At 37.5% G+C, this 13,938-nt stretch overlaps 1 protein-coding gene across 1 annotated transcript in view; it reads left to right on the top strand.

The window, feature by feature from the left end:
* FEZ1 (fasciculation and elongation protein zeta 1) overlaps nucleotides 1–13,938 on the top strand; it is a 69,758-nt gene that overhangs the window by 7,402 nt on the left and 48,418 nt on the right. Inside the window, exon 2 of the mRNA XM_042782448.1 lies at nucleotides 6,240–6,339. Within this exon, the coding sequence (XP_042638382.1) occupies nucleotides 6,240–6,339 (100 nt within the window). The remainder of the gene's footprint in view (nucleotides 1–6,239; nucleotides 6,340–13,938) is intronic.

Raw genomic sequence — 13,938 nt, forward strand, 5'->3', positions numbered from 1 at the left:
GTCCCTATACCCATGTTTGCTTTCACTGACAACTCAGTACTGTATATGCAAAGGGGTTCATATTTGTTAGACATTTGCTTATTTTTAAATGGCTATTTTCTTATATTAGTGTTTCTAAATAAAACATGCTTCTTATATTTTGGTCTCATGAGTATACTCATGTTTGATTGATGAACACAGGCCATTGAAAGAGATGGCATAGAGCCCTCATTTATTATGATCCACCACTTATCTCTCAGTTTGTTGTTCTGTGGTGGCTTGATGTGTTGCCTTGATGCTGGAAGCTATGCCACCAGTATTTCAAATACCAGTTGGGTTACCTATGCTAATGAAGCTTCCAGACTAAGATAGACTTAGAAGAAGGACCTGGCAATTTACTTCTGAAAAACTGATCAGTGAAAACCTTTTAAACAGCAATGGAAGATTTTCTGATATAATGCCAGAAGAGTTTCCCAGGTTGAAAGGCACTCAAAATATGACTGGAAGAGCTGCCTCCTCAAAGACAGTCAACCATAATTACGTGGATAGAATAAAGCTTTCAGGACTTTCATTTGCTGATGTGGCATGACTCAACATTAAAACAAACAGCTGCAAACATCCATTAACAATTGGAATATGGAATGCATGAAGTATAAACCTAGGAAAATTGGAAGTTATCGAAGATTAAATGAAACACATACAGATCAATATTCTAAGCATTAGTAAGCTGAAATGGACTGATATTTTGAATCAGACAAACATATGCTCTGCTATGCCAGAAGTGATAAATTGAAGAGGAATGGAGTAGCATTCATCATCAAAAAGAACATTTCAAGATCTATCCTGAAGTACAATGCTGTCAATGATAGGATAATATTCACACACCTACAAGGAAGACCATTTAGTATGACTTACACAAATATATGCATCAACTGCTAATGCCAAAGATGAAGAAATTGAAGTTTTTTATGAACTTCTTCAGTCTGAAATTGATCAAACATGCAATCAAGATGCTTTGATAATTATTGGTGATTAGAATGAAAAAGTTGGAAACAAAGAAGGATCAGTAGTTGAAAAACACGGTCTTGGTGATAGAAAGGATACATGATAGAATTTTGCAAAATCAATGACTTATTCATTGCAAATAACATAAACAGTGACTATACATGCACACCTCACCAGATAGACTACATAGGAATCAAATCAACTACATCTGTGGAAAGAGATAACAGAGAAGCTAGAATAACTTAGAATAAGGCCAGGGGCTGATTGTGGAAGAGATCATCAGTTCCTCATATGCAAGTTCAAATTGAAGCTGAAGAAAATTAAAACAAGACCACAAGACCCAAAGAATGAGACCATCTCAAAAAGAGATTTCACTTATTGAACACTAATGACTGAAGAACAGATAGTTGTGAGACGACATCAAGGACCATTATATATGAAGAAAACAAAAAGCTCATTAAAAAAGACAGGAAAAAAAGAAAACACCACCATGGATGTCAGGACAGACTCTGAAACTTGCTCTTGAATGTAAAGTTGTTGTTGTTGTTGTTGTTATGTGCCGTCGAGTCGGCCCCGACTCATAGCGACCCCTCCTTGGGTTTCCGAGGCAGTATCACTACAGAAGTAGGATTGCCCAACCTTCCTCTCGAGGAGTGGCTGGTGGGTTTGAACCGCCAGCCGTCTGGTTAGCAGGCAAGTGTCTTAGCCACTATGCTACCAGAGCTCCCTGAATGTAAAGTAGCTAGAGCAAATGGAAGAAATGATGAGGTAAAAGAGCTGAACAGAAGATTTCAAAGAACAGCTTGAGAAGACCAGTAAATTATTATAATGAAATGTGCGAAGAGCTGGAGTTAGAAAACCAAAAGGGAAGAACATGCTCATCATTTCTCATGCTGAAACAATTGAAGAAAAGCTTCAGGCCTTGAGTTACAGTATTGTAAGATTCTATGGGCAAAAGTAATTGAGTGACACAAGAAGCATCAAAAGAAGATGGAAAGACAAAAAGAATTAATCATTTTTCAGCCATTTCAGCAGGTGGCATAGCACCAATGGTACTGAGGGAAGAAATCTAAGCTACACTGAAGGAATTGGTGAAAAACAAGGCTCCAGGAATTGATGGAATATTGATTGAGATGTTTCAACAAATGGATCCAATGCTGGAAGCATTCACTTATCTATGCTAAGAAATTTGGCAGACAACTACATAGCAAATGGACTGGAAGAGGTCCATATTTGTGCCTGTTCCAAAGAAAGGTGACCCAACAGTATGTGTAAATTATCAAATAATATCATTAATATCATATAAGGGCAAAATTTTGCTGAAAATAATTAAAAAATGGCTGTAGCAGTACATCAACAGGAAACTGCCAGAAATTGAAGCCAGATTCATTAGAGCACATGGAATGAGGGACATCATTGCAGATGTCAGATGGCTCTTGACTGAAAGCAGAGAAAACCAGAAAATTATCTACCTGTATTTTACTGACTTTGCAAAGGCATTTGATTGTGTGGATCATAACAAATTATGGATAACATTGCAAAGAATGGGAATTCCAGAGCACTTAATTGTGCTCGTGAGGAACCTGTATATAGACCAAGAGGTGATCGTTTGAACACAAGGAGATACTGCATTGTTTAAAATCAGGAAAGGTATGCATCAGGATGTATGTATCCTTTCACCATACTTATTCAATGTGTATGCTGAGCAAATAATCCAAGAAGCTAGACTACATGAACATGGCATCAGGATTTGAGGAAGACTAATTTACAACCTGTGATATGCAGATGACACAACCTTGCTTGATGAAAGTGAAGAAGACTTGAAGCACTTACTGATGAAGATCAAAGACTACAGCCTTCAGTATGGATTACTGAATATCTATTTTGTTTTTAATATAAAGAAAACAAAAACCTCACAATTGGACCAATAAGTAACATCAGGGAAAATATTGACGTTGCCAAAGATTTCATTTTACTTGGATCCACAAAATCAATGCCCATGGATGCAGTAGTCAAGAAACCAAACATTATAGTGCATTGGACATATCAGCTGCAAAAGACCTCTTTAAACTGTTAAAAAGCAAAGATGTTACTTTGAGGACTAAGGTGCACCTGACGCAAGCCATGGTTAATAGCTTCATAAAACAAAAACTAAAAACCAAACTCACTGGCATCGAGTTGATGCTGAGTGATAGTGACCCCTTTTGGGTTTCTGAGGTGGTAAATCTTTACGCAAGTATGTTGCCCCATCTTCCTTCTGTGGAGTGGCTGCTGGGTTTGAACCACCAGCCTTCTGGTTAGCAGTCAAATGCCTTAGGAACTATACCACCAGAGTTCCCAAATAGGCATGCAAAAACTGGACAACTAAGATCAAAGAAGAATTGATAGCTTTGAATTATGGTTTTGGTGAATACAAAATATACGATGGACTGCCAGAAGAGCAAACAAATCTGTCTTGGAAGAAGCACTCCTTAGAAATGAGGATGGCAGACTTTATCTCATATACTTTGGATATGTTATCAAGAAAGACTAGTCCCTGGAGAAGAACATCGCTTGGTAACGTAGAGGGTCAGTGTAAAAGAGGAAGACCCACAGTGAGATGGCTTGACACAGTGGCTACAATAATGGACTCAAACATAGCAATGATTGTGAAAATGGCTCAGGACTCTGTTGTACATAGAGTCACTAGGAGTCAGAACCAATTCAACACCATCTAACAACAACAACGTTAGTTCAAGTGCCAATGGCTTTCATGGATGGCATTATTACCAATTTACATTATTCTCATGGTGTTAACTGATTTATCCATCTTCCTGTTATGTGCTTGTGACTTACCAATTTTCCCTAATATCCCCAATATCCTTTGTTGTCCCCCAAACAAACCCTTCTTTCTTTTTCTTTTTTTTTTTTTTTTGACTTTTGTTGTGGTGAAAACATACACAACAAGGCATTTGCCAACATAACAACTTCCACATTTGCAGCTCAGGGACACTGATGGTATTTTTCATGTTGTACCACCATCATTGCTGTCCTTTTCCAAAATAGTCTGCCACCATTAGCATAAACTCAATGACCTGCAAACAAATGCTTCCCCTTTCCCTCTCCTTCCTGCCCTTGGTAACCAATAATAATCTTTTGTTTCTACATATATATAATATATATATTTTCCAACCTATCTAGGAATTTCCCCTCCCTTCCCTTCCCATCTCTGTTAACCAACAAAGAAAGTTTCCTTCCTTATATAAACTTTTCCTTGACTTTTTATAATAGTGAACTAATACAAAATTTGTCCTTCTCTGATTGACTTATTTCACTCAACATAGTGTCCTCAGGTTCATCCATGTTACGCGGTATTTTGTAGGTGCAGCATTATTCTTCAGGGTTGCATAGTATTCCATTGTGTGTATGTACCACAATTTGGTTATCCATTCCTTGGTTGATGGGCACTTAAGTTGTTTCCATCTCTTGGCTATTGTGAATAGTGTTGCGATGAATATGGGTGTGCACGTATCTATTCATGTCCTGGCTCTCACTTCTTTACATATATACCTAATAATGGAATTGCTGGATCAAATGGTATTTCTATTTCCAACTTTTTAAAGAATTGCCATATTGATTTCCACAGCGGTTGTATCATTTTACAGTACCATCAGCAGTGTATGAGTCCCCATCTCTCTACATCCTTCCAGCATTTGTTATTTTCTGTGTTGTTGAACTTTGCTATTAATGCTGGAGTGAGATGGTATCTCATTGTTGTTTTGATTTACATCTCTCTAAAGGCTAATGACCATGAACATTCCCTCAAGTGTTTGTTGCCTGCCTGAATATCTTCTTTGGTGAAGTGTCTGTTCATGTCTTCTGCCCATTTTTTAATTGGTTTGTTTGTCTTTTTGATGTGATGTTAGAGTTTTCTGTAAATTTTAGAAATAAGTACTTTGTTCAGTATGTCATTGCTGAATATTTTTTCCCATTCTGTAGGTTCTCTGTTTACTCTTTGAGAAAAGTCTTTTGATCCACATAAGAATTTATTTTTTTAGAAGATCTTAATCATCTAGTTTACCTTCTGCTATTTGTGCATGTTGGGTTATGTTTGATAGTCTATTTTTGCCATAAATTAGGGTTCCTAAGTTTGCCCCTATTTTTTCTTTGATGAACTTTATAGTTTTAGGTTTCACATTTAAGTCTTTGATCCATCTGGAGTTAGTTTTTGTGTATGGTGTGAGGTATGGATCTTGTTTCTTTTTTCTGCAAATGAATATCCAGTTTTGTCAGCAGCATTTGTAAAAGAAACTGTCTTTTCCCCCATTTAATGGATTTTGGACCTTTGTCAAAGATCAGCTGACCATAGGTCAATGAATCTATTTCTGGGTTCTCAATTCTGTTCCAAAACCCTTCTTTCTTTTTCTTTTTTTGTTGAGAATATACATAGCATAACATACACCAATTCAACAATTTTAAGAATCTCCTTTTAAATGTGTTAAGCAATAAGAATTATAGAAAAACTTTTCTTGTAATTTACATATCAGAAGGAACCCTATTGTTTACCATTAGAAGAGGAGCAATTGTGCAGACAGAGGTATATTTATTGGTTACTTTCACATATTGGCTTTAGAGTGTTTATTATAGTAGAGACAAGGCCGACTTAGACTTTGCATTGCTAGAGGACAGGATTGTGCCACCCTCAGGCTTACTAGAACATTTTGGGAAATAAGTAAACAAAATAAATCACAGTATTGGCATTATCCCCTCACCTACATTAGATGCCAAGGCATTAATTCCTCAGGCTTTAGGTTGCAGGCCTCTTGAAATGCATGTAAATTAGATGATGACCTTGATCTTAATGATAAAGGGTCAGTCAGCCAGAAAATCTTCCTAGATTTTCTTTTAACTCTTCTCTTTCCACAGGAAAGGAAACATAAAGAAAACAGAACATGAACTATTTAGTTTAGGGTCAGAATTATTTCTAGGACCAGTGATGGTTTGATTATAGACTCTGCCCTTTGTATGTCATAGTGGACAATTCCTCTTCCCTCAGGTGAATACCTTTATACTGACACCCTTGGCCAGACTATGTTCTCTTGGATTTCTCTTCCCTAGATTCAGTTTTTAAGCTGCTTTGCCCTGCATGCTGGAAGGCAGATGATCTCAGCCTGGCATACACAGAAGCCTCTCTCCTCTCCCGACCCAGCTCTTCCTTCCTCCAGGCGGGGCCAGGCCACAGATGTGTGCTAATGAGAGCTTCTCTTTGTTTACAGGGTTTGGGACGCTCTGACAGACAATTACATCCCTTCACTCTCAGAAGACTGGAGGGACCCAAACATCGAAGCTCTGAATGGCAACAACTCTGACACTGAGGTACTTCTCAGGGGGCCTTTTTAACAGGACTTGAGAAAATGTTGTTTCCAGTTAGATCAACGTTCTATAACTCAGCAGTCTTCCCCATTATGTAATGTTGTTGTTGTTATGTGCCAACGAGTCGGCCCTGACTCATAGCGACCCTTCCTTGGGTTTCCGGGGCAGTATCACTACAGAAGTAGGATTGCCCAACCTTCCTTCCGAGGAGTGGCTGATGGGTTTGAACCGCCAGCCTTCTGGTTAGCAGTCAAGTGCCTTAGGCACTATGCTACCAGAGCTCCTCATTATGTAATAAAGCTCAGCAATAGCTCAAAATCATTGCTAGGAAGGTGGGAGGGTAGAGGAGGGTGAAAAATAAGGTGAGGGGAACATCCAGTTTATACAAGGTAATTGGAAGGGTTACTTATAAAATTGCATCATAGATAACTTGTTTATCTGTGTGGTTGTTATGAGGTTTAACCAGTTCGTTTAACTCATAGTGACCCTATGAGTTATACATTATGAGTGTAACATAATGAAACATTGTTCGGTCCTGCATCATCCTCACAGTCATTGTTGTGTTTGAGCCCATTGTTGTAACCACTGTGTCAGTCTATCTCATGAGGGTCTTCCTCTTTTTTGCTGACTTCTACTTTTCCAAGCATGATGTCCTTTTCTTGGTTCCTCCTGATAACATGACCAAAGTATGTTAGATGAGGTCTCACCATCCTCATTTCTAAGGAGCATTCTGGCTGTACTTCTTCCAAGACAGATTTGTTTGTTCTTCTGGCAGTCCATTGTACATTAAATATTCTTTGCCAATACTATAATTCAAAACCATCAATTCTTCTTTGGTTTTCCTCATTCATTGTCCAGTTCTCGCATGCCTATGAGGCTATTGAAAATACCATGGCTTGGGTCAGGCACACCGTAGTCCTCTGACATCTTTGCTTTTTAACACTTTAAAGAGGTCTTTTGCAGCAGGTATATCCAATGCAATGTAGTTTGGTTTCTTGACTGTTGCTTCCATGGACATTGATTGTGGATCCAAGTAAAATAAGGTCTCCACAACTTCAATATTTTATCTGTTTATCATGATGTTGCTTATTGGTTCAGTTGTGAGGATTTTTGTTTTCTTTATGTTAAAAGGGAACTCTGGTAGCGTAGTGCCTAAGGCATTTGACTGCTGACCAGAAGGCTGGTGGTTCAAACCTACCAGCCACTCCTTGGAAGGAAGGTTGAACAATCTACTTCCGTAGTGATACCGCCTCAGAAACCCAAGGAGGGGTCGCTATGAGTTGGATTCAACTCGAAGTCAGTGAGTTGACTTTATGTTAAAAACAAAACATATGTTCAGGTAATCAATACTGAAGGCTGTACCCTCTGTTCTTCATCAGTAAGTACTTCAAGTCCTCTTCACTTTCAGCAAGCAAGGTTGTATCACCTGCATATCGTAGGTTGTTAATGAGTCTTCCTCCAATCCTGATCCCACATTCTTCTTCATGTAGTCCAGCTTCTTGGATTATTTGCTTAGCATACAGATTGAATAAATATGTTGAGAGGATGCATCCTGACATATACCTTTCCTGATTTTAAACCACGCAGTATTACCTTGTTGTGCTCAAACAACTTCCTCTTGGTCTATGGACAGGTTCCTCATGAGCACAATTAAGTGTTCTGGAATTCCCATTCTTTGCAATGTTACCCATAATTTATTATTGATCCACAAGTCACAGACTTGTAAAGTCTATAAAACATAGATAGACATCTTTCTCATACTCTTTGCTTTCAGCCAAGATCCATCTGACATCCGCAACAATATCCCTCATTCCATTTCCTCTAATGAATTTGGCTTAAATTTCTGGCAATTTCCTTTTGATGTACTGCTGTAACTATTTAAAAATTATTTTTAGCAAAATTTGTCTTACCATTAGAAGAAGAGCAATTGTGCAGACAGAGGTATATTTATTGGTTACTTTCACATTAATATCACGTGTGATATTAATGATATTTTTCAATAGTTTACATTTTCTGTTTAGTATAACATGCAAGATAAGGTTGTTTCAAGTAAGGGGAAAATAATAACTATCACATACTCCTCTTGCATTCAAATAATGATAGTCATTTACAATATGGTTTAAAAAAATCAGCTTTTTTTTCCATTTAAAGTGAGCATTTTAGTTATAGCAAAAACATTGCTGAGAGTAAATGATGACAAATCTTGCCATATCTCAGAGTCAGGCTGATACACAATGGCTTAAACTTGAATATTGGTGAGGTTGTGATTCAATGGGAAGATTTTTTTTTTTATGAAATTCAACCAACGGGACATTCTTGAACCAGAGTTGATGATTACTGATGCCAAAGAACAAAGTAGCCTAAAGGCGTCTGGGAAATAAAGAAGATACTTATTTTGAGTTGATTTACAGTGGCTATGTACAGTGATGTTTCCAAACATCCAAATTGTCCCTCATTGCGGAATAGAAAGGTAAAATCGTTTAATGGCTCTGTTCATGTTAAAAGCCTATTTCTGCTTTGATTGATTTTCTGGTTTCAGCTGTGAAGGTAAGTTGACAATTTCTTTTTTTTTTTTAAGTTGTGATTTGGGTGAAAGTTTACAGAGCAAATTCACTTTCCATACAGCAGTTCACATACACTGTAGTCAATGTCTTATGACATTGACTACAATTTACCACAATGAAAGAGCTCCCCATAGTTACTTTTTCCTTGTGTCCTTCCCTCCATGTGTTCCTGCCCCCTGAGCTATGTCCCTGACATACACAGCCTTTCTATTCTCCCATGATTGTTCTCTCCAAGGAGTGTATCTACCTAGTGTAAATGTTCACCTCATATACCTGTCTTTTGTTTGGCTGGAAGTTACAGGTGTGGGTTCAATTCCAGACTTGGAGGGCAGCTAGGGGCCATAGTCTCAGTGGTTCCATTAGGCTCCATCAGAACAGCAAACCTGGTCCTTTTTTTTTTTTTCCAAATGATTTTGAGTTTTGTTCCACATTGTTCTCCCACTCTATCCAAGATCTCCTGCATAGATCTCCCTCCAAGTGATTGACAGTGGTAGCCAGGCACCATCTAATTCTTCTGGTCTCATAGTTACATAGGCTGAGGATCACATGGTGTACCAGTTGCTTGGACTAATTGTTTCCATGAATCTTTTTTTTTTTCGTTCTTTGGTCTGGACAAGGAGAGAGCCATTGTTGCATCTAGATGGCTGCTTGCATGCTTTTAAGATCTCAGTCACTACTTGCCAAAGTAGGAGGTGGAACAATGTTTTAAGTTGACAATTTCTTATCAGGAAGGGCTGTCACAGGCCTCTGGACTCAGCAAATGAGGGAGGTAGGTAGATCTAATCTCCTAGGTTATCCAGAATTGAATCCAAATAAAAGAAACAGATTCCCCTTAGTGGGAGGTATTTCTGCAGATTATTGCCCAAAATAGCACAGTGAAGTTTGTTGTTTTGTTGAAAAGTTGATTCTATATTCTGCTTATCTCTTCAATAAATAATTCATTGCCATCAAGTAGATTCCGATTCATAGTGACTCTGACTCATAGGGACCCTATAGGACAGAGAGTTTATAGAGAACTCAGCAAATGAAAACAAACAGACAAACAAGGTTTTCAGGGTTTCTAATGCTGTAATCTTTACGGAAGCAGACTGCTATGTCTTGCTGCCTTAGTGCGGCTGGTGCAGCCAACCTTTCAGTTAACAGTGAAGTGCTTAACAACTGTACCACCAGGGCTCCTTCTTCAAAAATTAGCAACCCGAAATACTCAAAACCTCCAGACTTCATTGACTGAGGCAGGTGAGATTGTGATTTTGAGACTGACAGATTTGCTGCAAAGCCTACTTAACACAGATACAGAAGGCTGTCTCAGGTCCTGTATTGAACTCCTGACTGCTCATTTTCTCTTGCAGTGCTTGTATGCATGGTGTTTAGTACTTACCCAAAATGCAAAGGAGAAGGAGGCAGTAGTGGACTACATCTATTTGCTGAAATTAAATGAGGTCCATCATGATGCAAAAGGTAGATTTTGCTTTGTTATCTCTTTTGCCACCTTTCCAACTCATTTCATGGGTTAAGCTGAAGGATATGTAAGATAGCCTGCCATTCAAAAGGACTAATTTGTCCTCATTTGCAGATTTTCCTCAAGAGTGTTAATATTTCAGGGTAAGTTAAATGACCTGGAGGATGATCTTGAGCTCTGCTCATTGTAGGATTTCTTCCATCTAACCCATGGGAAAAGGACAGGGTAGCAAAAGTGGATGGATTAAGGCTTTTATTTTTCTTTATCCTCCTTTATTATCATGCTTCATTATAGTAGAAGCTCTCCTATCTGACTTCAGCTTAAATGATGGGCTAGATTAACCAATGCTCTGTATTTCTTCACTGGTGACGCAATGGTTAAAGCATTAAGCTGCTAACTGAAAGGCTGGTGGTTTGAACCCACCAGTCACTACCCTTTGGGAGAGAAAGATATGGCAGTCAGCAGTTTGCTTCTGTAAAGATTTACAGCCTTGGAAATCATACGGGGCATTCTACTCTATCGGAATTGACTTGATGGCAGTGGGTTTGCTTTATTTCAATCTGTATTTCTTCTGTAAAACTTCCCAACTGAATTCCCTTGACATACTGAAGGCACACCCTCTGTCTGTCCATAGGTTTTTCTCTAGGAAGCTCTCAAACCTCTTCTTCCACTTAAGTGGTACGTTCATTGCCCAGGATCAATTGTGTTTCTTCCCAAACCTGCTTATACTTGTCCTCGTGATTGTAATTAAGTAATTTAATTAACTTCTATAGAAACTGTTAAACTATGAGTGCATAAGAGTCATTTCTGCTTTTTTTTTTTAATAGCATGTACATAGTTTAAAAACTCAAGTAATACTTTAAAAATAACAATTATGTTGTAAGTACGAGCCTTAAAAAAAGTTAAAAAAGAGAAAGAGAAACAGCACTCCCTTGCCTTGCCTTTCCCTATTTCTGAGATGCAACCAATTTTATTTCTTTCAGATGTTTCTTCTGGCACATATCTCCAATATTCTGAATAACATGTTTACATTGCTATTTCTTTGATTTTTATTAAATGATGAATTTTGACTATTATCTATTAACTTTGTATTATGGAAGATGAAGATTTAATTCTTTTCAATTGTCCCCATTACCTTACTCTTTCCTCTCTAACACAGGGTTGTCACCAATTTATAGTTAATATTAAGTACATGTGTGGTTTTTTTTGGGGGGGTTTATTAAGTATATACATTTTTATAACTATGAAAGTACTATTCCTAGCTGAACCATGTCATGTTCTATAAGAATATTTTATCTCTTATACAACTTTTCATTTAGCTTGGAGTTGAGAATTACCATTTTTTTCTCCTTCAATTTGCCTAGTTTCCTAAAACCCATCCTTAGTTCAACCTCACATTCTTTGACCAAACCATAACTCTCACAATATGGTTTAAAAATCAGATATTCTACCAGTTTAGGCCTTTTTTTTCTTAAAGATATCCAAACTAGTGTCCTTCCCTCTTCCCCACTCTTTCCGCTACAAGCTGCTCTGTTGCACAGATGTTTCCCTGGGAATTTCCTGGGGATTCTTTTTGGGTCTGTCTTCTGTCTGCTAGGAGCCCTGGTAGTGCAGTAGTTACAACATTAGGCCGCTAACCAGAAGGTCAGTGGCTTGAACTCACCAGCTCCTTGGGAGAAAGATGTGGCAGTCTAGTTCCATAATTATTTACAGCCTTGGAAATCCTATGGGGCAGTTCTACTCTGTCCTACAGGGTTCCTGTGAGTGGGAATTGACTCAATGGCAGTGGGTGTGGGTTTAGGTTCTGCCCTCTGGTTACCATATTTTTATTTTGCTTTGATGAAACACAACATTTGGTAGATTCTTGAGAAAAGGTGCAGAGGAATATGCTCTTTAAATCTTAAACTATCTGAAAATGTCTTTAGTTGCCTATCATATACTTGATTGAGAGTTTGACTTGATAGATACTCATCTAGGTTGCAAAATTTTTTTGCTCACAATTTTGAAGGCATTGTTGTCTTCTAGCTTTCAGTTCCTGTTGAAAAGCCCAAAAGCCGTTCTGATTTCTAGTCTTTATATGTGACTCTCTTTTAGTTCTCTCTAGAAGCTATTAGGATCTTCTCTTTTTCCTTTCTGATTTGAGTTTTTACAATAATGTGCATTCTAGTGAGCTTTTGTTCATTCATACTCAGCAGGCTTTTTCAGCCTAGAAACTCATGACCTTAAATTGTGGCATGGTTTTCTTGTATTATTTCTATCATTCCTTTAGTTTTCTGCATCTATTAAGATGATTGGGAGCTCTGGTGGTATAGTGCCTAAGGCATTTGACTGCTAACCAGAAGGCTGGTGGTTCAAATCCACCAGCCACTCCTCGGAAGGAAGGTTGGGCAATCTACTTTCATAGTGATACCTCCTCGGAAATCCAAGGAGGGGTCGCTATGAGATGATTATAGAGTTTTTCTCCATTAGTAATGAATTACAGCAATTGATTTTCAAATATTAAACCAATCTTGTATTCTTAAGAGAAAACTGACTTGGTCATAATAATTACTACCTTTTTCTTTTTTGGCTTTCTTTTTTTCCCCCATAGCTTTATTGAAGGAAAATTGATGGACAATAAACTGCACATGTTAAAGTATGTAATATGATATCTTGACATATGTGTACATCTGTGAAACCATCACCACAATCAAGATATTAAACATATCAATCACCCCCAAAATTTCCTTGTGTCACTTTGTAATTCCTCCTTTCTATACCTCCCTCTCACCCCCAGCCCCAGGCAACCACTTATGTGGTTTCTGTCACTATTGATTGCATCTTTCTAGAATTTTGTTCAAATTGAATAAAAAAATATGCACTTGTGTTTGCTTGGCTTTTAAAACTCAACATAATTATTCTGATATTCATCTATGTTGTTGCATGTATGAATAGTTTATTCCTGAATAGCATTTCATGGTTTGGATATACCACAATTTGCTTATTCATTGACCTATTGATGGACATCTAGGTTGTTTCTAGTTTTGAATATTACAAATAAAACTGCTATGAACATTCTTGTATAAGTCCTTGTGTACACATATGATTCTGTTATTCTTGGGTAAAAACCTGTGAGTGGAATGGTGGGGTCATTAGGTAGGTGTATGATTAACTTTTCAAGAAACTGCCTAACTGCCAGTTTGAGAGTTCTAATTGTTCTACATCCTCATCAACACTGCATGGTCAGTCTTTTTAATTTTAGACATTCTAGTGGGTGCATAGTAGTATCTCATTTTGGTTTTATTTTACATTTCTCTAATAACTAGTGATGTTGAACATCTTTTGATGTGCTTATTTGCAACCTATATATATTTTCTTTGGTGAAGTTCCCTGTTCATGTCTTTTGCCTATTATTTAATAGATTATTTGCATTTTTATCATGGAGTTATAAGAGTTCTTTATATATTTTAGGTATAAATCTTTTGTTTTATATATGTTTTATGCTAGACTGTGCCTTGCCTTTTAATCTTCGTAATGTTATCTTTTTTTTTTTTTTTATTGTTATTTGGGTGAAAATTTACAGAGCAAATTCACTTTCCA

This window comes from Orycteropus afer, unplaced genomic scaffold (assembly GCF_000298275.1).
Source record: "Orycteropus afer afer isolate SDZICR_OR568_19922 unplaced genomic scaffold, OryAfe1.0 scaffold00325, whole genome shotgun sequence".
Classification (NCBI taxonomy): domain Eukaryota; kingdom Metazoa; phylum Chordata; class Mammalia; order Tubulidentata; family Orycteropodidae; genus Orycteropus; species Orycteropus afer.